Below are 26,287 nucleotides of genomic sequence, written 5' to 3' on the forward strand. Positions count from 1 at the left end.
GAGGGGGCAGCAGTATCCCGTTCCAAGAGTGGAAAAAGAGACAAGCTGTTCTATTTGATGCAGAATGACAGCCAGACGGATTTGGAGCAAGACTGAACTAGAGAGTACGCTCTCCTAGGTTTTACTGTAAATCGCCCCCAGGTGTGATGCAGAGGAAATGAAGCTCCTTTTGTGAAAAGCTAAGAACACCTGTGAATGGGCTACTCCTCCCACAGCAGGGAAACTGCTCCTCGCTTTGGGCCTGAGACCCCCATTCACTCCATGATGGAAGATTTTGTACTTGTCAGCCAAAACAGCAGTTTGGGGAGGGGGAGGCTTCAGTGAAGTATTTCAGTAACAGATCACCCCAGCATCTGAAAAAGGGAAGAGACCAATAATAGCATTCTTAAGGCCCCTGGGGCCCCACACATGCGGCCATTGGTAAATTGCAGCAAACCCGGGACCGAGGCCACGGGTGGTGGGCACTTGTGCAGAAAGGAAACGTGGTTTTACAGCCTCGATCTGCTCTGAGGCCTGTTGGCTGCACCCACAGGCGGTGACCTGGAGCACCGGGCAGGGTCCCGGCCCCTCCCCAAGGCCAGCGCAGGCCCGTCGCTGACGCGGTGAACACAGTCGCCTGACACCGGCCCTGGCCTGGCGCCGGGAGCGCTGGAGATAACACGCGGGCCCTGGCAGCCGAAGCCGTCGCTCCCAGCCCCGCCCAGGAACGCGCCTGAGGCCCCCTCGGAGCCCCCTCCCCTCAGTCCTTGCGCCCACTGGGCCGCACAAGGCCGGGGCGCCCCTCAGTCGCTGGAGCGGACCCGAAGCGGCAGGCCACCCGTCGGTCACCGGGCGCGGTTCAAAGGGCCCCTTGTGTGGCAACCGGGCTGGCAAGGGCAGCCGCGTCCTCAGCCGCCTTTGGAGCCGTGGTCTAGGGCTCGGGGGCGGTGCCCGCGGGGGGCGGGAAGGCGGCCCGGCGGTGGGGACCCGCGGGGCGCCACGGCCCGGGCGACCCGCTGCGGGGATGCGGGGTCTGGGGAGGGGCGCAGGGCCGGAGGCCGGAGGCCGGGCACGGGCAGTGTCGCGGGCGGGGCGGGGCGGGGCGGCGCCGGGCCGGTGACCGAGCGGCGGGTGTGGACGTCGCGGGCGGGGCGCACCTAGCCTCTTCCTCGCTGGAGCTTTGCTCGCCGCCCCGCCCCCCCGCCCCCCCCGCCGCCCTCGCAATAAGGGGCGCGGGCGGGTCAGGGCGAGGAGGAGGGTCCGCCGCCGCCAGCACGCGGCCGGAGCCGGAGGCCCGCGCCGTCGGGCTCGGGGCGCAGCCATGGAGCTCTGGCCGTGGCTGAGCGCGGCGCTGCTGCTGCTGCTGCTGCTGGTGCAGCTGAGCCGCTCCGCCAACTTCTACGCCAAGATCGGCCTGTACTGCGTGCTCTGCTTCACGGTCTCCGCGGTGGCCGCGGCCGTCTGCCTGCTGCGCCACGGCGGCCGGACGGTGGAGAACATGAGGCAAGGGGGCCGGGCGGGGTGGGGAGAGACACCGAGGCGGGGGCAGCGCCGCGCCGCCGCCCGCTTCCGCTTCCCTAACTTTGCCGTATCCTTTCCCTCCTTCCTGCCCTGCCCGCGCCTCTCCCGGGCTCTCGGACCGGCCGAGGGGAGAGCGGGTCGGAGAGCGCGGCTGGGGAGGCGGCCGAGGGTGGGCCGGGGCCCCCGGAGCCGGCGTCACAGTGTCCCCGTGCCCTTGCCCCGGGGCCCCGGCCAGGGGCCGGCACGGAGGGATTTAAACAGGTCTCGCCCTCGGCGCCGCGCAGGGAGTGCGGGGTGCGGGCGGCCCCGAGAGGAACGCGGCCGGGCCAAGCGGGGCATTGGCTCCGTCCTGCTTCCCCGCGGGGAGGGTGGGCCGCCGCCGTGCCCCCGCTCCGCCCCGTCCGGACCCGCCTCCGCGCGTGGGCCCCGGGGCGTTCCTCGTCTCCTCTCCGCCACCCCGTCGCGCCCACCTGCCGCGGGCGATGAGCGCACTTGTGAGCCCGCACCGGGCCGGTTCCCCTTCCCTTTCCTTCCCCTTAGGAAGGTGTGGTGGCTCCGCGGGGGAGGGTGGGCGGGGAGGCCTTGGGGTCCAGCCTCTGGGCGGGAAGAACCGGAGGTGGCTGGGTCGCCCTCCAGAGCTGGGGAGCTCGGAGTTGCTGGGGTGAGGGCTCGGGCTGGGCGGACCAGAAGAGTCGGGGGGCCTCTCTGGGTCAGAGGCTGGGCGGGTCACGGTGGCCTGAGAGGGGGCTCCTTGCCCTTTCTCCCCGTTTCCGATTAGGAGGCGCTGTTGCTGACGTTCCTCGCTGGCTTTTGCAACGATGACCCTTGACTGTGGCCTGGTGTGGGCATACTGTGGTCCCCGAGGCCCTCGCCACCCACTTGCTTACAGGGCAGTGGGAGAGGGTTCCTGGCTTTCTGCCGTCCCTGTCCTTGTTCATCTGGACGGGCTGATCCTGCCGGGACTGGCCCACACTCAGTGGGTCCTCTGGGCTCAGTTTCCGGGGGTTTGTGGCTCCTGTGGCACCAGGAGTGGGAGTGTGGAGTAGGAGCGGGGGGGCCTGGTGGGTGGGCCATGGGTCTCTGGTACCCCCCCCCCAGATGGCCCAGGCCAGCGTCCCAGGGAGCCCAGATCCCAGGGGCGGCCCACTGGTTGCCCTTCCAGCTGTCTTCTCAAGCAGCCAACCCTCTGGGGTGGGGAGGGCCTGTTTCCAGAAATATACCTCTGCGAGCCTGGCCTGAGATTGAGGATCCCCTGCAGGCGGTGGGCTCACGGCCAGACTCTCCATTCAGCACCTGCTGGGGACCGGCCTGGAGCGTCAGGGGGAGGGGGTGGCTTCAGGCAGCAAGGGCTGGTGGGCTCCTTGGAGGGGGTGCTGTCCTGGAGGGTCAGGGGGAGGGGCTGGCTTCAGGCAGCAAGGGCTGGTGGGCTCCTTGGAGGGGGTGCTGTCCTGGAGGGTCAGGGGGAGGGGCTGGCTTCAGGCAGCAAGGGCTGGTGGGCTCCTTGGAGGGGGTGCTGTCCTGGGTTCGGGTGGGAAGCAAGGCTGGAGCAGGTTTTCAGCAGGTGACAGGCGTTCCTGGAGGTGACCCTCCCCCTCCCTGGCTCCGTATTATCAGGTGGCCTCTTCACAGGCACTTCCTTGTCTTTCAAAGGCCCAACTTGCTCTTCCAGGCCTGGGCTTCAAAGCTGCTTCCTGGCGTCAGATCAGAAGTCACCAGCTGCCCTTTCTGATGAGGTGGCTGGACCGGCAGGCCAGCCTGACCAGCCCTTGGCTCTCCGGCCCCCCCCCGCCCAGCCCGGCCCTCCAGCCTCTGCCAGCCCGCTCCCCTCAGCCCAGAGCCGGGCTTGGCCCCCAGCCTCCCCCAAGATGCTGGCCACCTGGGGCATCCTCTTCAGGACCCTGGAAGCTTCCTGCGGCTCCTCCCTCCCCAGGGCAGCGCCCGACTCAGGCTCTGCAGAGGGACCAGTCCAGGACCTGACAGAGGTGCCGTGTCCTCCCCAGAGAGGGGCGGACCTGGGGGTCCGGGAGCCCACAGCTTCCTTCCCCTGCAGCACCCCCAGGTCCCACGGGGTGGGTCACAGTGATGACCCCCAAGGCTCCCCAGGGATGGCAAAGAGAGGGGGTAGGGACAGGGTGCCTTGCGAACACGCGTTCCCCAAGGCGTGCATCTGTGGGGGGGCTGAGAAATGCAGAGGATGAGCCAGTCCAGGGACAGGGCCCAGGAGGATGGAAGTGGAGGTTGGGGTGCTGTGTGGACAGGCTTCAGGCCCCTCCTGGGCTGGGACCGCTGAGCGCCGTGGGTGCCTGGCTCTTCCCGCTCCAGTTCCGCCCCAACTTCCGGGAGGGCTCTGCCCACCGTCCTCGACACCAGCCTCTGCTTCCATCTCCCGAGCACGCACCACGTGCCACGGACGCCTGAAGCTTGGGGACAGGGTTTGTTACGTGTTCCATTTTACAGATGAGTCTGCAGAGGAGCAGCTGGAAACTCGGGCCTCCAAGGCGGGGAGTGGGGAGATGCCTGGCAGGGTCCCAGAGCTAGGACGTGGGGCCCCGGGCTGCAGACGCACTGAGAGTGACTCCACAGTGCACGCTTTTCATTTTTCCGCTGGCTCACACAGCATGAGGGGCTGGGGGCAGTGCCGTGGCTGCTTTGGGGCTGGCTCGGGGGGATCCCTGAGTTCCCGGAGGGGCAGCCCCACTCCGCCCGCCCCCTCACTGTCCCATGTTCCCCGTGAGCAGCCGCCCCTCCCCGTGGTGGGGCTCTGGGCGAGCACCCGAGGAGGCCTTTGCCGTTCAGTTGCGAGTTCTGAGTGTGCAGGGCAGTGCTGGGAACCGAAGCAGAGGCAGGCTCCTTTCTGACCAGGCTGGGGGCTGAGGCCAGGCACCCCTCCCAGAGTGGCAGGGTCCCGCGTTCAGGGTGAGGCTGGAGTAGCAGGTCCTGTTTCCTCGTCCCAGGGGCACGGGCCCTTATTACACCCATTCGACAGAGAGGAGAGCGAGGCCCAGGGGAGCGGCGGGTTCTCCGCAGGATCAGGAAACCTAACAACAGCGGCTTAACCCGGAGAGTTTGCTTTTTCATGCGTCCCAGGCGACCAGGGCGGGCAGCCTGGGGCCACAGAAAGCTGCCGGCTCCTCTGGCCTGTGGCCCCCCCATTCTCGGGGTCCAGCATGCCACTGTTACGGCAGGACCTCTGGGGACTGAACTGCCCACTTCTGCGTGCATTCTAGTGTCCGGGACCTGGGGGGCGTAGCTAGGCTGCGGGGTGGGGTGGGGGGGCAGGGCAGATGGAGCCCCCCCACCTGCTCGAAACATCGAGAACGTGCATCACTGCAGCCAGGGGCGGGGGGCTTGTCGATGCCGGTCAGGCTTTGGACCCGGCACTGCCAGCCACCGCGTGGCCCTGGGGGGATGGGGGGACGCGTGGATGCAGACACAGCACTGTCGGGGAGCCGCCGCACCTGGGGGCTGGCCTGGGGCCCTGGTCTCGCAGGAAAGTCTGCCCTGGCTTTGCTTGGGGTGGGGTGGTGAGGGGCAGAGCCTCCCTTTTGGGTGTAGTTCTGGGGGCCCAGGAGGCAGAGCTCCCGAGAGTCCTGGACACTCTGCTCACGGCCCCACCTCCTTCCAGGCCCCTGGCATTCACCCCCCTCCCGCGCACACGTCTTAACACCTCCGGGCGCCTGCACAGGCTGGAGCCCCCACCTCCTGGCTCCCTCGTGGTCCAGCTCACATGACACTTGGAAAACACTGCTGCTCTGCCAGGTGGCCCTCCCGGGACCTCCTGTCCCCTGAGCGGGTCGATGGCTCTGTGTGCTGCCCTCCTGGAAGGGCCGCCCTGAACAAACCCCGTCAAGCCCCTCCCTTTCCGGGGCAAAGCCCGTGGGGTCCGGCTGAGGTGTGACGCCCATCGGCCGAAGCAGCTGCCCGCTCTCCCCAGAGCCACCTAGTCTGAGTCCAGGGTCTGAGGGCAGAGGTCAGCAGGTAGCTCAGACCTGACCTTGAACTGCTTCCCAGCCGCCCGGAGCAGGTGCTGGCCGGAGGAGGATCCTCTTGCTTTCATTTACTTTGGATTCTTCGGTCCTGCCTGCGTCATCACCGACACAGCTGCTGTTTGCGGAGGGCTCCCGGGGTCCCGCGGTGTCACGGGCGTTCCAGCCTCATCTCGCTCAATCCCTCCACACCCTTCCCATTTCACGAGTGGAAACGGAAGTTTAGGGGGGTCAAGTCCATTGCCCAAGGTCACAGCTGGTGAGAGGGAGTCAGGGTCTGTCTGACCCTGAGCTTGGGCCGGGCCCAGGTGTCCTCGGGCGAGCACAGGTGGTCCAGGGGGACTGGCTGCCAGGAGCTCGGCCTCAGGCCCCCCAAATCTGCAGCGTTTATGATGCTGCTAGGCCGGCGGCCCCGGTCAGGGTTAAGTGGAGGGCTTCTGAGAAAGGCCCAGGAAGGGCCAGGAAGTCCCCTCTGTTTAAGGGGATGGCTGCCCCTGCGGGCACTTGGAAAGAACCCGTCCTTGGGGCCACCTGCCTTGCTATGGAAAGCTGGCACCAGTCACCTACCTGGCAGCTGTCAGCAGTGCTGCTGGGACCTTGCGCCATGCACTCAACCCAGCCCTGGGCCACCTGGGCTTCAGGCAACCTTAGCTCCACCCCCAGGGGAGGCAGGGCTGGAGGGTGTGGGACAGGCACGCCCCTGGCCTGCACCAGTGACTCCCCCAGTGACTCCCCGTAGGGGAGAGGAGGGAGCAGCCCCCGGACTCCTGCGGCCGAGGGGCGGGGCGCTGGGGTCAGGTGGGTGTTGGGGCACAGCGGGTGTTGGCGCTCAGGACGAGGCCTGGGCTGGGCAGGCAGGGCAGCCTGGGTGGGGTGGCTGCTTTGAGCTTCCTGCTGCGAGAGGATTACAGAGCCACTTGCAGCCCTGCTGGGGGTGGGGTGGGGGCCATAGAGCCCCCCAGGGGAGGAGGGGGAGGCCTCAAAAGGAGCTCGAGACTCCACCTGGCAACCCTGGAGCCGTCACCCCACCCCCAGCAGGCCCTCTGCTCCGGCCCATCCTGGCCTCCCTGCTGTGTGACTTCGGGCAAGTCACTTAGCTCTGCTGAGCCTTGACTTCCTCACCTGGGTGTAATGAGTGTACGACCTTGTGGGGTTATTGTCTGACCGAAAGGGGACAGTTCACATCTGTTCTAGGCGCAGGCGTGGCGTGGAGCGTTCAGGAGATGCCGGGCGTGGCTGTGGGGCGTCTGTCCCTGTGGTTAGGAGCGTGCCACGCTCCAGGCCAGGACCGACCTGCTCTCCCTGCCTGGGCACGGGAGGGGCCTCTGCAAAGCTCAGTGTGCTTTCTTCTTCCTCAAGGAAGCACTAGTAAAATGATAACAGATACTCTCCCACCACTTTTACGGAAAACCTTGAAAATATGGGACATCAGGAGAAGGAAAAGTGGGCAGCCACGTGCACGCCGCCTGCGGGGAGTGACCGGTCCCCTCCCCTCGAGGGACATCCGTTGCCTCTTTCCACTTGCTCCCGAGATGTGCCTTTCTTTCCCAGCTTGCTGTGCTCACCCAGGGCTGTATCTTTTAGTCTGTCTGAGAGCGCTTATTTGTAAATATGTGGAGAGTTGCCACGGGCGCCTCTGTCTCCTGCAGCTTGTGGGGCAGCCCTGGGCCTGTCTGTCCGTCCTGGAGCCTTTGGTGCGGGGGCTCTGCCTTGGCCCGGGCTCCCAGCCGGAGTGGGAGAGGCGGGAAACAAGCAGCAGAGCAGCCGCAGAGGCCCCTGCTCGGCTGAGTCTCATACACAGCATCTTTCCTAGTTCAGACAAAACAAAATAAAAACCTGCCCATATACAGCTGCTCCCTTCAATTAGATTCAAAAAGAAAATATAGAAGAGTTCTGGAGACGGATGGTTGGGGATGGCTGCATAACAATGTGACGGTACCCCGGCCACTGAACTGGACACTTATAAATGGTTTAAAATGATAAATTTTATGTGTATTTCACCCCAGTTTTTAAAAAAGAAGAAAAATGGAGCCAGCAGATGCCCCTACCAGAGAGAAACACTGTCCTTTCCAGATGTGGCCTGGGAGGGACATGCAAACGATACGTAGCTATTAGAAGTCAAGGGAACAGCCCCGGCGGCAAATAAAGACAGATCTTTGCGGTTTTCCTCTGCCGCAGTCCTGTTTATTTTACCTCTCCCCGCGGGGACGCTGAGGTGTTTTCAGATTTTCCTAATTCAGACCGTGCCTCTGCCTGCATCCGCTTTAGGACCCATCGCCGGAAGAGGATTGCAGTTCAAGCAAATAGGTTTGTTAAGGCCTTTTGCCAGGTGCTGCTAAGCTGCCCTCCAGAAACCTCTGTGGCGTCCAACTTCTGCCAGCAGCCCTTGGGCCATTTCCTAACACCAGGCCAACGCCTCCTGTTATCAGCCTTTCATCTGCCAATCTGAAGGGTGAAGACAGGGTTTCTTGTTTCGATCTGCATTTCTTTGACTGCCAGTCAGGTTGCGTGTTTTTCCCGTGTTGATTGGACACACATGCCCTCTCTCTGTGCCCTTCAACCCTCAAGGTGACCCGAGAAGCTGTGTTGTGCAGCTGAGATGCCCGAGGCTCCCCAGCTGAGAGCCAGTCAGTTCTCCCGAGAGCGTCCAGCCTGGCAACCCCTGAGCCGGATGGGGACAAACAGGAAGGTCTGGCTCGAGCTGGCTGAGGCTTACAAAGCTAAGGAAAAAGCCCTGGCTTCCAGATCCGGGGAAGGCCGGCCCGTCTGATTGTGAGAGCAGCCCAGGGTCAGCTGCTTCCTGGAGCCTCAGTTTCCCCACCTGCACCACGAGGTGACGTGGGGAGTTAGGCTTTGTGAGCTGGATACGAGTCTGCCTTTCAGACACGGAAGCAAATCCCACAGGGCCCACTCATGTGAGGGCCTAGAGGAGACAGATCCGTAGAGACGGAAAGTGGACGGCGGGGCCCGGGGCTGCGGAAGGGGGGCAGGGGAAGTGAGTGTTTAATGGGGCAGAGTGTCAGTCTGGGGAGATGAAAGAGTGCCAGGTTGGGGGGGACGGTTGCACAACAACGTGAGTACACTTGATGCCACTGAACTTCAAACGAGTTAAGAACTTAAATCGAGTAAATTTTATGTTGTGTGTATTTTACCACAGTCTTAAAGGCCTGAGTGTGGCTTTGGGTCAAGGGCCCAGCTCTGAGTCTCTGCTCTGCTGAGGGCCATCTCTGAGCCCAGGCCCTTCTGGATAAAGTGGGAAATCCCTCCCTTCCGGTCAGGACCGTGGGGAGATCAAATGACTCTGGTGTGTGTGCGCGTGCGCATGCGCGCACAAATCTGGGAGAAGTGGAACAGTTCTGGGTCAGGAACCCTTGGGTCACGGGGGCCCACCCTCAGCCCCCTGTCACCCACGGATGGGAAGGACCCAGGGGACCTGCCGGAGTCGCAGAGGAGTGACCTCAAGCCTCAGGCTCCGTCACCCCGAGCAGGCTGACCCCTCACGGCCACCTGTCCCTTGCCAAGTGTGGGCAGTGTTCCCGCAGAGCAGGGGGCCAGGGCCACCCTTCTCCCTGCCGGCCAGCCACCTGCAGACACTGTCCCCAGGGACGTGTCTGGTCGTGCCTGCCTGTTGCGTGCTGCTGGGCCAGGCCCCTCAAGGTCACGAGTGCCCAGGGCAGCCTCCTGCTGGGAGCGGGGCCCACACACGTCCTGGCTCCACTGCCGTCCTCGTGTGACCTTGGGTGTGTCTGTGAAAGGGGCTGGGGCGCTGCTCCGTAGGGTGCAGGGCAGGAGTGAAAGCCCGGCCGGGCCAGTCTCCCCAGCGGTGGAGACTGGAAGCAGCCTTCAGCTCCTCGACAAGGTCTCTGCTTGGTACCCACGCTTTCTTCCCGGTGTGGCTCTGCCTTGAGAGGACGTTCACGTCCCGTGGGTGGGGGCCCAGCCTCCTCTGCAGGGGCCTCTCCGTGTCGGGTCCTTCGGTCGCCGGCACGTCTGAGAACGGAGCCAGCCCGGCCCCGGGGGCTCTCGGCCTTCAGCCCCGTCCGGCTGCCCTCCCCACCCCACCCCCCCAGCGCTTGTGGTGACGAGCAGGGCTGTGGGGTGAGGGCTGGGTGGCAGGTGCAGGCCTGGGAACGCAGACGTGGAAGGAGGCGCCTCCCCACTGCCGGGCGTCCGGGCCCCCAAGGCCTCGCTCCTGTGTGACATCAGGCCCGCCGGGTGGGGTAGCAGCGGGACAGGGGGGCGCTCGCCATCCCGTTGAGGGGTTGAGGGACAGGACCTGAAGGTTCTCCGAGGGGAAGGCGAGCTCAGGGTCAGCGGCCAGCCTGCCAGGGCGGCGGGAGGGGGGGTCCTCGTGCCGTGTCTGTCTCTGGCCCTGCACCGCGATGACCCTGCCTAGGTCTGCAGGTGGAGCCTGAGCTACAAGGTGGGTGGTGGCCTCTGCTCACAGCCCGTCTCCCCCTCAGCATCATCAGCTGGTTCATCCGGTCCTTCAAGTACTTGTACGGCCTTCGCTTCGAGGTAAAGGGCCGGGAGAAGCTGGAGGAGGACCGCCCGTGTGTCATCATTTCCAACCACCAGAGCATCCTGGACATGCTGGGTAGGCCGGCTGCGGCTGCCGAGGGTTGGGCGGGGGGGCCGGCCCTTCCCAGTTGTCGGGGGGGCAGGGCGAGGAGGGGGGGTGCCGCTTCAGTTGGTGGAGGCTGGGCCCGGAAGAGCTGGCGGGTGAGGGGGCAGATGCGGACCGGGGACCTGTGCCCCCCTCCAGACACAGGCCTCCAGCCGGTGACGGGAGACAAGGCTGCCTGTTCCCGGCACCGGGCACGGGAGCCCTAATTCAGCACCTTCCCTCTGCAAGGGAAACTGAGGCTCAGAGGCCAGGTGATGCCCAGGTAGCCAGTGGGAAGGCGTGACTTGGCCGAGGCCGCTTTTTTTTTTGCGGTACACGGGCCTCTCACCGCTGTGGCCTCTCCGGTTGCGGAGCACAGGCTCCGGACGCGCAGGCTCAGCGGCCATGGCTCACGGGCCCAGCCGCTCTGCGGCACGTGGGATCTTCCCGGACCTGGGCACGAACCCGTGTCCCCTGCATCAGCAGGCGGATTCTCAACCACTGTGCCACCAGGGAAGCCCGTTTTTTTTTTTTTTTTTTTGCGGTACGCGGGCCTCTCACTGTCGTGGCCTCTCCCGTTGCGGAGCACAGGCTCCGGACGCGCAGGCTCAGCGGCCACGGCTCACGGGCCCAGCCGCTCCGCGGCACGTGGGATCCTCCCGGACCAGGGCACGAACCCGCGTCCCCCGCATCGGCAGGCGGGCTCAACCGCTGCGCCACCAGGGAAGCCCGGCCCGGGCTTCTTGGTGGCCAAGGCCGAGGGCCAGCTCACTCCTCCTCGGGGTGGTGGCCACCTGGCTCTGAGACTGTGCTCTGTCTCTGTCTCCCCCGCCCCCCGACCTGGGCTCAGGCCTCATGGAGGTCCTCCCTGATCGCTGCGTGCAGATTGCCAAGCGCGAGCTGCTCTTCCTGGGGCCCGTGGGCTTGATCATGTACCTGGGCGGCGTTCTCTTCATCAACCGGCAGCGCTCCAGGACGGCCATGACCGTGATCTCTGACGTGGGCAAGCGCATGGTCAGGGAGAAGGTGAGCGCCTGGGGCTCGGGCTCTGCGTGGCCGTGTGAGCGCTTTTGTGCCGTCAGGACAGCCCGCGAGTGTGGCTCCCTTCGGCCACACTGCACCATCGGGGCGTGTCTGTAAACCGCACACAGAAAAGCCGGGCCCGGTGCCTCGGCGGCCAGCGGTGGCAGCGGTGGCGTTCTGGGCTGAGCGGTGGGCCTCCTTGGGGGTGGGTGGCCCCCCGGGGGGCAGCCCCCCCACCCGCCTCCTGCCTCTCCCGCAGCTCAAAGTGTGGATCTACCCCGAGGGCACGCGGAACGACAACGGGGACCTGCTGCCTTTCAAGAGAGGCGCCTTCTACCTGGCCATCCAGGCCCAGGTACGTCGGGGCCGCAGCCAGGGCTGGGAAGCGCGTCCAGGTCGGCTTGAGGCTGCAGGTGACCTCCTGGCCAGGCCGAGGCCACTGGCGCTCCCGGACCCCCTCCCGCCGGGCGGGCGGCAGGGCCTCCCCCCACCCGGCACCTGTCCCTGACCAGCTAAGGGGGGCAGGGCCGCTCTACCCACCCTGAGCATTAAGGCTGGCACCCGATCAGGCCCAGCGCCAACCAGAAAGACGCTCGTCAGCACCGTACCTGCGCCTGCAGCTCCAGCAGCCCGCTCTCTAGCTGGCCAGGCGAGGGCCCTGCGGAGGGAGGCGGGGGTTGGCATCAAAGGCGGGGGCGGGAGGCCTGGTGGCTGAGCCGTCTCGGGAAGGCTGTGCCAGGCTCAGGCCCCAAGAACCCCTAGCCGGGCGGGGGAGTGGGCAGCGGCCCGGGGGGAGCGCGGCCTGCGGCGTGAGGCAGGGTCGGGCCGGGGCTGGCAATGGGCCGGGATAGGTGAGCTGGGAGCCCTCCACGGGGCTTGATGTTTTTCCGGTCCTTGACTTCTAGGGATGCAGTTTGTCCTAGAGGTGTCTTGGGGTCTGGGGTGATGGCAGGAGGGGCTGGGGCACATCCATCCGTCGGGTGGGGTCTCCTGGTAGGTGAGGGGTGCCCTGTCTCACCCCGGTGCTGTGCTGGGGGACTTGCGTAGGGGAAGGCAGCCATCGTCTGGGGTCAGGGGAGGGGGCTTTCATCCTGGCTGATCGGAGTCAGCTGGGCAGGGGTTTGCTTTTCTCCTGTCCTCCACCTGTGATGGGTGGCCTCTAGCACCCCCTGGTGGCCCTGAGCAAGGACGGGAGAGCCCTCCTTCCAGAAGCTGCCAGCCACCAGCGCCAGGCGGGTGTGGGAGCTGGAGCCTGGGGCGGAGGGGCCCCGAGCCGGCGGTGGGTGCGCGGGGATGGGGGCGTGAGCCTGGGCTCTGGCCCCAGCCCTGCCCAAGCAAGAGGAGGAGGACACCCCCGCCACAGGCCCGGGACTGAGGTCACTTCCCCTCGCCGGTGGAGAAGGGGTCGTGGAAGAGGAGAGAGGAGATACCGAAGGAGCTTTGGGGGGCCGGGGGCGGCGAGTCTCAGCCGGGAGACCGGACATCGTTTGCTGTCACCCGTCTCCCCAGCCCCGGGTTGATGATTCCCCCCAGGGGCCATTTCCGACATGGGCGTCACCGTCGGAGTCACCACGGGACTTGACGCTGGGGTCTTCCAGGAATAGCCTGCCCCCTCCCCTGGTTGGAGCTGCCCCCATCTTCCCTGGGATGGGGGAGAGGTTCGGAAGGGAGGGGCGGGAAGAAAGACCTCAGTTACCTCGCCTGGCTAAAGCAGACAGCGCCCTGCTTCATCTCAGGACCCCGCGGGGAACGCAGATGCGTGCATGAGGTGGACACGTGCCAACCTCGAAGGCCTCCCGGAGAAGGGAGTGCTTGCATGGCGGCGTACAGGATGAGTTTACCGACTCGGCGCCGCCCGGGGCGTGAAGGGTGGCCGAGGCCCAGGGGTCACGGTGGGGGCAGGCTGGCGGCCAGGCACGCCTCTCCCCAGGGCTCGTCCTTGGGGGTCGGGCCGGGCTGGGCGAGGGCCCCGGTCCATCCTCAGGCCGCCACGTCTGCCGTCCCCAGGTACCCATCATCCCCGTGGTTTACTCCAGCTTCTCCTCCTTCTACAACTGCAAGACGAAGCTCTTCACCTCAGGTACCCCCGACCTGTGCACCCCCCGGCCCGCCTGTTCTCAGTCCCTGCGACGCCCGCGCCCCTGAGAGAACAGTTCCCGTTTCTGCGTGGTCACTACAGACCCCTGCCACTCAGTGACCGCCTGGGGAAGGAAGAAGGGAGGGAGGGGAGGGTCTAGAGTCCCAGCCTTGGGCAGTGGGGAGACCGAGGTGCCCAGAAGGTGGGCTGGGTGCCCAAGTTCACACACACAGGCCCGGGCTGTGCACACGGCTCGGGGGCCTTGCGGTGGCCCCTTCCTGTGCCAGGGTGGGGTTCTGAGCCAGCGCATCCAGGCCTAAGTCTCAGGGGCAGCAGCCTCCCGGGCACCCCCATGCCCCCCGGCCATGGAGCTTGGGACCTTCCTCCGCCCTTCCCTCCAGACCCTGCACAAGGGCACCTGGTGCCCAGGTGGGAAGTGGGGTCCAAGGTAGAAGCTGCCTCCGCCCACATCGGAGACCCCGAGGCCGCGTGAACCGCTGTGGAGGGTGGGAGTGGGAGGGTGGGTACCTTCTGGGGGAGGAAAGTCTGGACCCTGGGTGGTCCTCACGGGGGAGCACACACTTGTCCACACGCACGGAGAACATGCTTGGGATTAATGTGTGTGACTGTGTCGGTTATTCTCAACTAAAAGCCAACCACCCAGGACCAGGGTGTCCGGGGAAGAGCCCGGCCCGGCCCCTCGGGAGGCTCTGCGGGGGAGGCCGGCGGGCCGCCGAGGAGAGGAGGGGCCCCCCCGGAGAGCCCCTCAGGCTGCTGACGCCCCCCCGCCCCACCAGGAACCATCAAGGTGGAGGTGCTGGACGCCATCCCCACCGCTGGCCTCACTGTCGCCGACGTCCCCGAGCTCTTGGACACCTGCCAGCAGGCCATGAGGACCACCTTCTTCCACATGTCCCAGCTCCCCCGGGAGAACGGGCCCGCCGCAGGGCCCGATGCCCAGGCATCCCAGTAGCCGAGGCCCGGGGCGGGGCGGGACCTGGCTAGACAATGGACAGAGGGGCCCCTGCCCACCAAATATCACTGTGTCCCCTCCCGCGGCTCCCCCAGCTTTCCTCGGGCCCTGGAAGCGAGGGACCCCTTCCTGTCACTGGCCTCAGGTCCAGGCCCCTGATGTCCCTGCAAAGGAGAGTCACCTGGAGCCCGCCCCCCCACGCTCTGAGGGCAGGGCCTCACCCACCCCTGCGCCTCCGGGCTCCGGTGTGGCAGTGGGCCTGGGCCCCGATGGCTGATGGGACGGGGCCCATCTGCCCAGCCCCCACCCTGCTGTCTGGGCTTGGGGGACGCAGAGGCCGGATCCGGGGTCCCAGCCTCGGCCTGCATCAGGCTCTCGGAGAGGCGGGGCTCTGGAGGGCCAGGACGTCTGGTCTTATGCCACCTGGGCCTCAGGGGGGCCAGCAAGGAGGGTCTGTGGCTCCCACCGGCCTTGGGGAGCAGGTCTGCTGAACCGGCGCTGCGCTCATCGCTGTTTTTTATAAACGAGCTCTTGGAAGGACCTGGTGCGTTGTGGCCGCTCAGGGCGGGCAGGGCTGCCCTCGCCTCGCCCTCCCCGGGAGGAGTGTGGGAGCGCCGTCCTCTGCCCTTGGTGCCCCCTGCCAGGGCCTGGGCCCACGGCACCCTATAATACTTTCTTCCACTGGGGGTGGCAGGCACGCCCAGGGGTCAGGCAGGCACTGGGAAGGAGGCTGAAGATTTGCTCTTTGGCTGCTGGCTAGGGGTGGGGCCAGCTTGTCCTGGGGGTGGGGTGGGGCGGGGGCTGTCCCTGCGGCCAGGGTCACCTTCACGAAGCCACCTGCTCCAGCCCCCTTTGGAGACGGGGCACCACGACCCGGCCCAGGGGGCGCGCTGGCAGCCTCCTCCCTTCCAGCACGTGGTGGTCGGCCGGGGGGGAGCCCGTCAGGTTCAGAATGTTCCCGCAATCCATCCACGGACACAGCGGCTCGAGCCCCACTTTATTCTGACAATGATCGGGGCTGCCTGGTGAGCAGCACAGACGCCGGGCCCTGGGCAGGAAGCCCTCATACCTAGCTCAGCCGTGGGCCCGCCAGGCCCCAAGAGCCGGCCGGGGGCCGCAGGGGTCTGGCCGGGCTCTGCTCACAGGCCAGAGTGCTGGCTGGGCTGGGGCTGGATTCGCACAGGAGGGCCCGCGCTCCCCCCTCCCCACGCGGGGCAGGGGGGGCCCTTCCTGGTCGGAGAGGTGGCGGGGCAGGGCCCAGGGCGGGGCGGGGCGGGGTGGGGCCGGTGTCCTCGGGCTCTTGGTAGCCAGAGGGGGGGGGGCTGGGTTGGACTGTCACACCTCCTTCTTGCAAGAACCTGTGGGTGGGAGGGGCGGGGCTGGGGTCAGCAGTCTCCGCTCCTCACCAGCCTCCGGCCCAGCCAGGTCTGCCCACTCGGCCTGTGGCTGCCCCCCCCCACACCCTCTGGCCTCTCGGGGCAGGAGGCGGCCCCCGCCTCGGGGGTCCTAGGCTACCAGAGGGGGGGTTCTGTGGGTGGGGAGGTCGCAGGGAGCAGGGCACTCACAGGAACCCAGCTGCTCCTCCAGGAAGGAGATCTGCTCGCTCAGAGAGTCAATGCGGTCCAGCTGCTGGAGGGAGTGGGCCAGGAGGCTGCCCGGGTCCGGGAGCCCGTGCTCCAGGGCCCGCGAGGCCAGGCTGTGAAGCGGGGTCAGCACGAGCTGCAGCTTCTGCGGGGCAGGCGGAGGGCCCGGTGGGGAAGGGCCTGTGTGACCCTGGGCCCGCCCCTCACCCTCTCTGTTCCACAAGGATTTAAGGACAACAGGGTGGCCAGCAAGGGCACCGCCAACCCCCAGACTCAGTTCTAGCTGCAGGGCCCTGGACGTCCACCAGAGGGGGCTTCTGTGCCAGGAGACCGGGGCAGGGGGCGGCACAGACGGACGTCACACAGGCCAGCCTGGCCAGTGGTCCCTGAGGCCTGGGACCCCTGGTTGGAGGAGCTAGGAGGGGTGGCCAGGGGCTGCTGAGGGGTCTCGGGCCAAGGACCCTGCGGAAAGGCCGCAGGGGCACTCTGTCCCTGCAGGGACGGAGGCGGGGGTGGGCTGGGCCGAGTCCTCGCTCTCTGTGGGGCCCCGCCCCCTCCTGTCCTGGCACCCCAGACACCGTCCGCTGCCCCTGCCCAGCACGGCGCCCGGGCCAAGGGCACCCTAAGCTGTCAGCATCCGGGAAGCCTCCCGCCCAGGTCTCCCCCACTGACCCTTGCCCCCATGCCGAGGCCCTCACCTGCTCCAGCACGTCCACCCTTGACCGAAGCCTCTGCACTTCCTCCTTCACCTCGCTGTCCACTCCTGGGGAGAGCCAGGTGCCGAGTCAGCGGGGCTGGGCTCCCCACCCTGCACCCCCCCGCGGGCTGGCCTCGCATCCCGACGCGGGGCCTCCAGCCTCTGCTCCGGGTGCGGGGCGCAGCCCCGGGCTCCGGGTTCCCGCCCCAGCTGTCGTGGCCTGTCCTCCCCCAACCGTGCGTCCTGGCCGCCCAGCAAGGCCATCCTCCAGGTCCGGAAGGTGGCTCTGGGCAGACGCAGCCTCACCCCGCCCGCCCCTCGGCGCTGGGGTCCCCGTCAGGTCGAGGGGCTCCGGGCTGAGGTTGGTCCGGGCGGAGGTCCGTGCCGCGCTCTCGCTGTCGGGGCCGGGCTGCCAACGGCGCATTATTACTCACGGTACGAGTTTGAAGTGTCACAGCGCGTACCAAAAGTAATAATGTCCCGTCACCAGCGGAGGGGGGTGCTGTGTCTGCGGGCTGCCCGGGCGGGGACACGTGGGCGCCTTCTTCCACTTCGGGCTGAGTGAGGCCCCCCCCGCCGTCCCCGTGGGAGGCCACCACCCACCCACCCTCCGGCGCGCCCCTCACCGCCACCACCCCGGGCCCTCCCTGCCCACCCCCCAGGCGCATCAGCAAGGGCTGTGCCCCTGCCGGCACTGACACCAGTAACTGCCCGCGGTGTTGACACAGCGCTGGGGACAGCCGCCCCCTCTGGCCCTGCACTCATCCGCGTCTGCGGGAAAGGGCGGTCAGGCAGGGGCGCCCACCCGGAGCCCCCTCGAGACCCACCCATTGGTGGGCTACCCAGGACACACAGGAGGTGCCCGGAGGCCCCTTCCCCTCTGGGAGGGTGGAACCAGCCTCACCTGTCTGGCAGGTGTCGCCCCGCCATCCCGCAGGGCAGTGACAGCGGCCCGGCTGGACACAGCTCCCTCCGTTCTGGCATGGTGGCTGGCATATTGCTGTGGGTGGGCGGGGAGGCCTGTCACCAACTCAGGAGGGTCCCCAGGGCCCCGTAGGGGTGGCAGCCAGGGAAGGGGTGCCGTGCCGGAGTTGCTCACTCAGGTTCCGAGAGACAAGCCGCTGGTGCTTGGCCCCGGGTCTGGAGAGCGGGATGGACCGCTCCCTCACTGGGTGCTACCTGAACTGACCCCAGGCGCTAGGGGCCCTCACCTGCTCCACAGGACCCGGGCAGCCCGCTGGCCCTCTTCCAGCCGGGGCAGCAGGCGTAGCGGGGCCGGGAGGGGGCCGGCCCAGGGCTGCGGCGGTAGGCAGTCTTGTACAGGGTCCTGTGGGATGGGTGGGGGCAGCTCAGAGGGGCCCGGCGCTCACGGGGGCTGGGGGGGGGGGGCTCGGTGGTGCCACCAGGTCTCCTGGGCTGCGGCCAGGGCTTCCCCAGCCGCTGGCCTTCCAGGCTGGCTCCGTCCCCATGCCCCCCAGAACCACGTGAGCCGCCCCCCCAGCGTGGACAAGGTCGCCCAGCTGTGCTCCCAGAGGTCCTGTCCCCCAGGGACGGCACCTCAGGCTCACGGCACAAGCCACCTCCCCGGCCCAACCTGCCGTGTTGAGCAGGACCCCGAGGCTTGGAAGGAAGCCTGGCTGAGCCTGGCGTGGAGCAGAGGTGGCACTTGGGGGGAGAGCCTCCTATTCGAGGCCCCGAGGGGACGGGCCTTGCCACACCATCTCCCATCCCCCACCAGGGAGGTCTTCAAGAACCTCACAGAAAATAAAATCTTTTAAAGCCACGTTCCCACAGCGGAGAACCAGAGATGCACGCCCCTCACACTGGCACAGGCGGGGACATCCTAGGTGTTGGGGGGGCGGTAGGACCTCCATCTGTAACCGTCGGGGGCTGCCATGGGGAGAGGGGTGCCTGCTGGAGCCCCAAGGGCAGGGCCAGGATGAGGAAGGTTTCAGGGAGCCCAGCGGGCAAGAGATAGCAGCCAGCGATGTTGGGTGGGGGTGGGAGTGCCCCCAAAGTGGAGGGGAGCAGACAGGGTGGGCGACCCCTCTAAAATGAGGGTGGGGAGCGGATGCGCCAGATGCCCTTGTAGTAGCTGATACTTGAGGTCACGGCGGTAACTTCCTGAGTCAGGACTGCCCAGGTTACAACAGGTGTCGGTCTCCGCCACCCACTCAGACGTGGCCTCGGAGAGTCCTTTCAGCGCCCCGGGCCTCGGTTTCCCTTCTGGGGCGCACTGCCCTCCCGGCCCCAGGGCTTGCGCGTGGCAGATGGGGCCCTGCGGCGGCAGGCGGCGCTCACCGGTAGGTGCTGCAGGCTCGGTACCCATCGCAGGTGGTGAGGAAGGGCTGGTACACACGCTGCACAAAGGACTCGGACACGGGGCCCCTGGGAGGCCCGATGACACACACCCTGCGGCTGTGGGGTGATGGGGGCCAGAAAGTCAGTGGGGGGCCCCCAGGGCTGTGACCCTGCCAGCCCCAGAACCCAAGGGAGCCGGAAAGTGGGGAAGGGATCTCCCAGTGTCACCATGGGCAGGATGGCCACAGCAGGAGCCACAGGGAAGCCGCGGCTCCTCCGTCCTTGGGGGCTGCCCCGGGGAGGGGCCGGGGCTCCCGGCGGCACAGCCCCACTTCCCGAGCACCCAGGGGCTCACCCAGGCCGGTAGGCACGCTCGGCGTCGCCCGCCGCCAGCACCAGGAACCAGAGCGGGAGCAGCCCCCGGGGGCCCCACATGGCCTGTGTTTCCGCAGGGAGCAGCCTCCTCCTCAGGGTGGCCTGGAGCGCAAAGCGCAGCCGCGTAAGTCCCTGCAGATCCTGCCTCAAGCCCGTGCCCCTCGTGGAGACTGTCCTCTTGGCTCGTGACACCGGCCCCGCTCACGCGCTTCGCTGCGACCTCGCACCGCAGCGGCAGGGCCTCCGCGGGCGCTGTCAGCTCTCCCCACCCCATCCCACCTGGACAAGGAGGCCGGCCCCACACCAGCCACAGAGAGACCGCCCAGGGACCACAGAAGGGCCGCGACATCGGGGGTCTGGGGGCAGAAGCTGAAGCCCTCGCCTGGGGAGAGAGACACCCGGAGAGCGCTGGGCTCGGTCAAGGTCACTGGGGAAGGCGGGGGCCCAGGCGGCACCGGGACCACGTCTCCGTCCCCTGGCTGGGTTTGGTGACCTTCCTGCAGGGCAGGGCTTGTACTCCCCACCTCACCTCAGTCTGCAACTGGAGTGTTAGTGGCAGGGCGGGAACCCATCCCAGCTGCCTTGGCCCTTGTGGCCTTCAGTGACCTCACGTGCCAGACGGGGAGCCAGCCCTGGTGGCTTGGGGGTCCACTGGGGTGCAGGTGCCCAGCCGGCAGGGGCCACTACGGTCCTCCTCAGGGTGGGGCCGGGGCCTGCACTTAAGAGAGGGTCACTCCTCTGCCGGGGACTAAACCAGTAGTGCAGACAGCCTCCAGGGCTCCCAAGACAGTGGTCCTACTGGGCACCCAGATGGTGGGGGGATTGGAGCAGCAACCCCACACGCCAGTGGAGCCGATCTCCGTCCCTGCCCTCGCTGAGGATGGGAGCCAGGGAGGCCCGGAGAGGGATTCCCGGGAAGCCCCAGCGGCGAACTGGGAACCTGGGAACCAATGGTCTGCGACAAGCCAAGGGGATGGGGACGGGGGCGGGGCTGCTATCCGTGGGCACAGCCAGGGGTCTGGGGAGCTGGGAGCTCTCTGCTCCCGTGCTCCGGGCGCCCCATCCGAGGTTGCCCCCAGGTGGGCTGGGCCCGGCCCTGCAGGGCACCGCCCCCCCCCACGACGGAAAGGGCACAGGAAGGAGATGAACTGGTGTGTATGGTGGGGGCGGGGAGCACAGGCTGGGTCCACTCACCTCCCTCTCTGGGACTCTGGGACTCAGTTTCCTCAGAGACACCACTGGGGTCTTGGAGGCCCCTCCCCTGGCTCCTCTGGCTTATGGTCAGTCCCATAAACCACCATGAGCATTACTGAGCCCGAGATGCCCACCCAAGCCGACCCAGAGGGAGGCGGTACCACGCCTGGTCCACATGGGGATTCAGCTGGGTGTTCGGTCCACGCTCTTCCCGGCACCACGCGGCCCTGGGCTGGGCAGGAAGGCAGCTGCACGAGGGCTTTCCTGCACCTCCTGTTCTCTGTCACGGGCCTGAGAGGGGAGGGCCGGGTGGCCGAGCAGGCAGAGGCTGCGGCGGGCAGCTGAGGTGTTGGGCTTAGTTTGGGGGCGGGGGGGTGTGCTTCTTAGGTGTTTCTGGACAAGGACATGTCCTGCCAGTCAGAGTTGGCTCAGAAGACGAACTCTGCGGGGAGCACATGTTGGACAGCGGGCCCGGTGGTGGTCCAGGCAAGAATTGAAATGGTGGGGACAGGTGGTCCTGCGGAGTGGGCCCTGGAAAGGCAGAGGTGGGCCGGGGGGCTGGCAGGGCTGGGCAGGGGCCTCTGGGGTTCCGCAGACTCTGAGCTCTCCCACACCGGGCACCTGGAGGGCGGTGCCTCTCATGCAAATGAACTGTCCTCCACAAACACCCACCCCAAGCACCTCCCCTACCTATCGGAAGCTGGTGAGAAAGGAAATCGTGCTTTTTAAAAGAACAGAGTTGATTTCTGAAAGTCACGCTTTTCCCCTAGGCCAGAGGAAGCCGATGGCGCTGACCAGCCTGTGCTGGGCTGGCAGAATCTCATTTCCCTTTGGTGTTACAGCCCTGCTGGGGCGGGGGGGGCCAGGCCAGGGTGGTCTGTGGTGCCTCCGGAATGATAAGCAATAATGTCCCATCCCCTCTGGGTGTCTGCACGGGCCCTGCCACCACCCTCCCTCCCACCTGCCCGGGCTGCCGCCTCGCTGCCCGCCCCGGGGAGACCTCCGCCCCTCGGCGGAGGGAGGGGCCTGACTCCAGCGCAGGGCGATAGCCCTGGGCTCCCCCCTTCCACCGTGAGGGGTGTTTCGGACGTTAGGACGGGCAGGGGTGGATGCGGAGAGGCGGAGTGAGATTACGAGACTGATTCCCTGGGGGTGCGCCCTCTCCACCGCCCACCGCACGTCTCCCCTTCCCCCTGTGCGGCCGGCTCCGTGGGGAGTGGGGGCGAGGGTGGAGTCACACCTGCCCCCCCCTCCGCCACCGCGGGGTTCGGCTGGCCTGGGCTGCGGGGTCCGGGGCCCGCGAGGCTCTGAGGCAGGCCCTGGGGGAGCCGCAGGGCCCGGAGAGGGGGATGAGGGGCTGCGGCACCCCCCCCCCCCACCCCGCACCCGGGCTCCCCGCGCGGCCCGGCCCGGGTCACCTGCCACCAGCAGGGGGCGCCCTTTCCCAAGGCCGCTGGGCCCATTCTCCGGACCCAGCCGCGAGATCCGGGGCCGGGCAGGGGGTCGGGTGCCCGCGCGGCAGAGCCCGGCGCTCCCAGCCGCTCACCTTCGGGCTCCCCGCGGTCGCCCTGCGTCGCCCCCCAGCTCCGCGCGCGGCGAGGCCCCCGCCCCCAGCCCGAGCGACGCACAGACCCCCGCCCGCGGCCGTCCCCGCGCCCCGAGCCAGGCGCCCCGCTCCCTCCTCACTCACCGCCCGATCCGGGGCGCGCACGCGCCGCTGCCGCCACGGCGCAGAGGGGCCCCGGCCCCGCCCGCCCCTCCCGGCCCCGCCCCTCCCGGCCCGCCCCCGGCCCGCCCCCACCCTGGGTGGGCTCCGAACCCCCGCCCGCCCCCATTGCGCAGGTTGGGAAACTGAGGCCCCGCGGCGGACGGCGCCCCCGGGGCCGAGCAGTGAGTCAGCTGGAACCGGGTCTCCTGACGCACTACCCGCCTCCGAGCGCTACCGCCCCTCCCAGCTGGCTCCCGGGGACGCAGGGCTGAGCCGGCAGCCAGGTGCCCGGAGGCCGCATGGGGAGCCCGCGCTGGCCGCGGGTAGCTAGCTCTCGACTCCCCCAGGCTGAGCACCGACTCCCGGGGATGGCCATAGCAACCGGGTGGCCAGCTCCCTAGGCACCAGGGGCTGGCTAAAGCTGACCGCTGCCCTGCAGCCACACGTGGGGTGGACGTCAGTGATCCCGAGGCTCATAGCCGGTACTTCCGGAGATCACACAGGTGGGGGCGGGGCTCGGCAGAGACCAGCTGGGTCCTAGGTGTGACACCAAGCCTCCCTCCAAGCCAGTGTGCCAGGTTAGGGGGCCTGCCAGGCTCCCACCTCGTGCCGCCTTTGTTCAGGACGGTTGGGTCCACCCCTGCGCGCTCCTCAGGCCTCCAAGGAGTCCCCCAACTGCATGGTCACCACTGGGGGGTCCTGGGCCAGTCACCTCTCCTCTCATCTCCAGGCTCCCTCTCCACATTTGCAACATGGGCTAAAGCAGCCCCTGTGGTAGAGTGGCCAGCAGTGCCCACTGAGAGACAGCAGGCGGCCCAGCTGGAACCAGGTGCCCCGTGACCCACCACCTCCCCGCCTGAGGAGCTCTGTCATTTCTGCACCGGCGTTGTTACAGCCGTTGGTGTGCATGACACCCTGGGCCACCTCTTGGCAGTTTCTGCCCTGGAACTGGAGCCCGGGCCCTGTTCGCCTAAGTGCGTGTGTGTGTGTGCACGCGTGTAAAACGTGCCCAGGCCCAGCCAGGCCCCCCTGCTGCTGCCCAGGGCATCACCTGTGGCCCTCACCTGGAGAAGCAGTCTTCCTCATGCCCCGGACACTGGTGGCAGCTGCTCTTCTGAGCGGTGGGGGCCGCCCGTTCCTCCCCTGTGCCGGGGTCTGCGGATCAGAGACAGTGTGGGTTAGCGCACAGCCTTGGTCACTGTGACATCCAGGGGCTGGGGAGGGGGACCGGGCCAGCCTCCACGCGGCTGTGGGAGCTCGACCTGCACTTGCCCCCACCCCTGTGATGGCGAGAGCCGAATGGGCCTCTCAGGCCTGCCCACACCCTCAGCCTCCGTATGTCTGTGGCCCGGGGGTCCTGAGACCCGGGATGGAAAGCTCTGCAAAGCCCGGGGTGCTGGGTGGGCATCCTGCAGGTTCATGCGGAGGGGGGCCTTCAGCTCGGGGGGCATCCGGATCATGCCTACTTTGGTGCACGGGAGGTAAAGGAAGGGAAGGGACACAGGAGGCTGGACAGGAGCCCCTTCCTGGACCAGGGGCCCCTGGAAGCCCCTGGAAGATGACCTGAGGGTGGCTGGGGGAGGCGGGGGCTGGGATGCCTGTGACTGTGAGGGGGGGGTCCCTGGTGTGGCGGTGTCTCTCCCCCCCCCAACCCAAGCAGGCAGCCCCAGGCAGTAAAGAGTTAAGGGCCAGGCCCAAGGGGACTGGAGGGAGAGCTGCCCTGCCCTGTTCCCTGCCCCCATCCAGTCCCTGAAAAAGCTGGTCACTTGACCCTTTGACCTCAGGCCTGAGCAGAAAGGAGCAGCCTGGCGGGCTGTGTGGCTGGTCCCCGCTCCCTGCTGAGCCAGGCGGACCTGGGCCGACCGTCAGCACCTGCTTTCTCATCTGGAAAGCGGGTGTCTGTCGCACAGACTGCTGGGGTGCACGTGACAACAAGACTCTCAGGGTCCAGGAAGGACCCCCCGCTCGGGGACCTGGGCTGCTCTGGGTGGGGGTCTCCCCTAGGGTGCAAGGGGAACCAAGAGAGCGCCCACACTGCGCCGTGCCAAGCTGTCTGCCTGCCCCCCAGCCAGCGCAACAGAAGACAGGGGCTCCTCCTGGGGCTGTGCTCCGTGCCCCCCACTGGCACGGCTCCTCCTGGCTCTAGATTTGGCTCTGGGGTTCCCACCCCTCACCGGCGCCCGTCCCTGACACCCTCGGGGCGCTCCCCCACCCTTGGGGGATGAGGCCCTCGGGACGCGCGGCTCCCAGGGAAGAGGGGCCAGCTGAGGTGGCCTTACTGCCAACCCGGGGGCTTCCCCGGGAAAGCAGAGCGGGCTCGGGAGGGCGTGCGAGGGGCAGGGAGGCCGCTGCACCGGCTTCTCCGTCCAGGGGTCACAGCAGCTGCCGGGCCGCCCAGCGTAAGCGTCAGGGTCGGGCAGGCCAGACTGGCATCCAGACAGTGCCACCCCCAGCGGGCACCCTTGGCCAAGGTGAGGATGGCACCCATGGGGGGATGATGCGGCGGCCCCAGCTAGCGGAGCGCAGACCCTCAGAGCTCAGCCCGCGGGTGCCCGCGGTCCACAGAGCCCGCAGAGGGGCGCTCGTCCTGCCCTTCCCCCTCCCTGCCCTCCGAGGCCACCCCCGCCGTACCTGGTGCCGCCCCGGGGCCGGCTCGGCCATGGCCACCACGGCTGCCCCCTCCGGCCAGGGTTGGGCCCTACCCCTCGCCGGCCACCTTGAGGCAACTCCCGAGGCCGCCTGCCTGTCCTGTCGGCTGGAGCCTCCGTCTCGGCCATGGGGACGGTGGACTCGGGGCAGGGAGGCTCCTCCCGGAGCGAGGAAGGGCGGCTTTTTATGCTCCGGCCCCGTGTAAATCGGGATTGGGATGGGCCCTTCCCAGCCGGACTTCCTGTGTGTGCTGTCCGCTGATAACGGGGATCTGTCAGTGAACAAACAGGAGGCCGAGGGGCGGTGGGGGGCCGCCGAGGGAGGGGCCGGGCCCAGCGGCTGGGGCGGGGGTGGGGGAGCTGTCCCCGGGGACTTCAGAGTCTAATCCTGAAGCAGCCAGAGACCGTGCTTGGGTCCAGCTGCAGCCTGGCTGGTGATGCTGGGACCCAGCTGGGCCCAGCGTGTGACAGAGGACACGGCTGGCACACAGGGCCCTCCCAGGGCCGTGGGTCCACCAAGCTGGTGGGCCTACATTAGTGCGGCTCCACAGAGGGGCCCGTTCTTCCTGGGACCCCCAGGGCGCGCACCTGCACCCTCGGATGCGCGTGCCAGGGCCCAGGGGTGGGGGCGGCCAGAAGAGAGCTGGGGATGGGGCCGGAGCCTGGCTGGTCTGAGGACAGCCGGCTCTGTGAGTCCCCGGGGCCTATAGTGGCCGTGGTGGGGGGTGACGGAGCGGGGCAGATGCCAGCTCAGAGGCTCCGCCTTCTCCAGGAACGGGGATCTGGGCCCCCTACTCCTGGGCCTGTGCGGGCATGGGCGAAAGCCCCCAGTCCTACTTCCAGAGTCCTCTTCAGAGGAGGGCAAAGCGCGTTCCCAGGCCCCTCTCCTCCCTTGGCTTCCAGAGGCGGAGGGGGGCATTGCGGGAGGGATACAGGAGCCTCTAGGTGGCCAAAGGGGGCACTCCTTCAGATCCTCTCGGTGGTCCAGCCCCCAGCTCGGACCCTCAGTGTCCTCATTTAGGGGGTGCTGGGGACCCGCAGGCCGAGCACCTGGTGCTGGGATGCTGGTTGGCTGGGTGCCCAAAGGAACTGGGCAGCTACTGAGGACACACCTGGCTGAGGGCTCTGAGTGAGCAGCGCCCCCCAAGGCCCATTGTCCTCGGGTCCGAGCCCTGCTCCGGGGTCAGCACTCGCCCACCCACAGGTGGGACCCTCTCCGACTCTCTGGCCTTGAGCATCTCTGCTCAGGCCTACCTCCCTCCGGCCCCACCCAACTGGATTTCCCGGCCAAGAGGGAGGCCGACGAAGCTTGGAAAATTCCACCCCCCCCACCCCGAATGCCGCCAAAGGCTGGAGGGAAGTCTGCCCACCCTTCTGGCGGGTCTCAGTGGTCAGCAGGGACGGCTCCCTTCCCCGCCCCCATGGGAGGGTCTCTTGCAGGCATGAGGCTGGGGTCAGCCCAGGGCCTTCTCTTCTCTGGGCCTCAGTTTCCCCATCTGTCCCATGGGGCCAAGAGAGGTGCCAGCCAATGAGGTGGCAGTGACGGCTGAGGAGGCTCCGGGCTGTCAAGCGATGCTGGTTTGAGCGGAAGGAGGTCTGGGGGTGCTCATCCCCCA

At 67.6% G+C, this 26,287-nt stretch overlaps 2 protein-coding genes across 2 annotated transcripts; one reads left to right on the top strand and one right to left on the bottom strand.

The window, feature by feature from the left end:
- The first annotated feature begins 1,150 nt into the window (after positions 1-1,150).
- On the top strand, positions 1,151-14,705 carry AGPAT2 (1-acylglycerol-3-phosphate O-acyltransferase 2). Its single transcript, XM_059072913.2, has 6 exons — positions 1,151-1,482; positions 9,950-10,083; positions 10,943-11,118; positions 11,375-11,470; positions 13,123-13,195; positions 13,990-14,705. The coding sequence occupies exons 1-6, from the start codon at positions 1,301-1,303 to the stop codon at positions 14,163-14,165; spliced, it is 837 nt and encodes a 278-aa protein (XP_058928896.1). The 5' UTR covers positions 1,151-1,300; the 3' UTR covers positions 14,166-14,705.
- A 443-nt stretch (positions 14,706-15,148) lies between these two features.
- Positions 15,149-24,850, bottom strand: EGFL7 (EGF like domain multiple 7). The gene is made up of 10 exons (XM_067040137.1): positions 24,655-24,850; positions 23,088-23,178; positions 19,102-19,223; positions 18,747-18,863; positions 17,657-17,772; positions 17,350-17,445; positions 17,124-17,216; positions 16,447-16,511; positions 15,731-15,893; positions 15,149-15,523 (listed from the first exon to the last, which is right to left on the bottom strand). Exons 3-10 carry the CDS (start codon positions 19,179-19,181, stop codon positions 15,501-15,503), a joined length of 753 nt encoding a protein of 250 aa, XP_066896238.1. The 5' UTR covers positions 19,182-19,223; positions 23,088-23,178; positions 24,655-24,850; the 3' UTR covers positions 15,149-15,500.
- Between the last annotated feature and the right edge of the window lie 1,437 nt (positions 24,851-26,287).

This window comes from Kogia breviceps, chromosome 8 (assembly GCF_026419965.1).
Source record: "Kogia breviceps isolate mKogBre1 chromosome 8, mKogBre1 haplotype 1, whole genome shotgun sequence".
NCBI classification, from domain to species: Eukaryota; Metazoa; Chordata; class Mammalia; order Artiodactyla; family Physeteridae; genus Kogia; species Kogia breviceps.

Coding starts and splice junctions, on each gene's coding strand:
- AGPAT2 (XM_059072913.2), top strand. CDS start 1,301: ATGGAGCTCTGGCCGTGGCTGAGCGCGGCGCTGCTGCTGCTGCTGCTG. Junction 11,119..11,374: donor AGCGCATGGTCAGGGAGAAG/GTGAGCGCCTGG, acceptor CCTCTCCCGCAG/CTCAAAGTGTGGATCTACCC. Junction 13,196..13,989: donor GACGAAGCTCTTCACCTCAG/GTACCCCCGACC, acceptor CCGCCCCACCAG/GAACCATCAAGGTGGAGGTG.
- EGFL7 (XM_067040137.1), bottom strand. CDS start 19,181: ATGTGGGGCCCCCGGGGGCTGCTCCCGCTCTGGTTCCTGGTGCTGGCG. Junction 15,894..16,446: donor GGGTGGACGTGCTGGAGCAG/GTGAGGGCCTCG, acceptor CCTGCCCCGCAG/AAGCTGCAGCTCGTGCTGAC. Junction 15,524..15,730: donor GGAGGAGCAGCTGGGTTCCT/GTGAGTGCCCTG, acceptor TCCCACCCACAG/GTTCTTGCAAGAAGGAGGTG.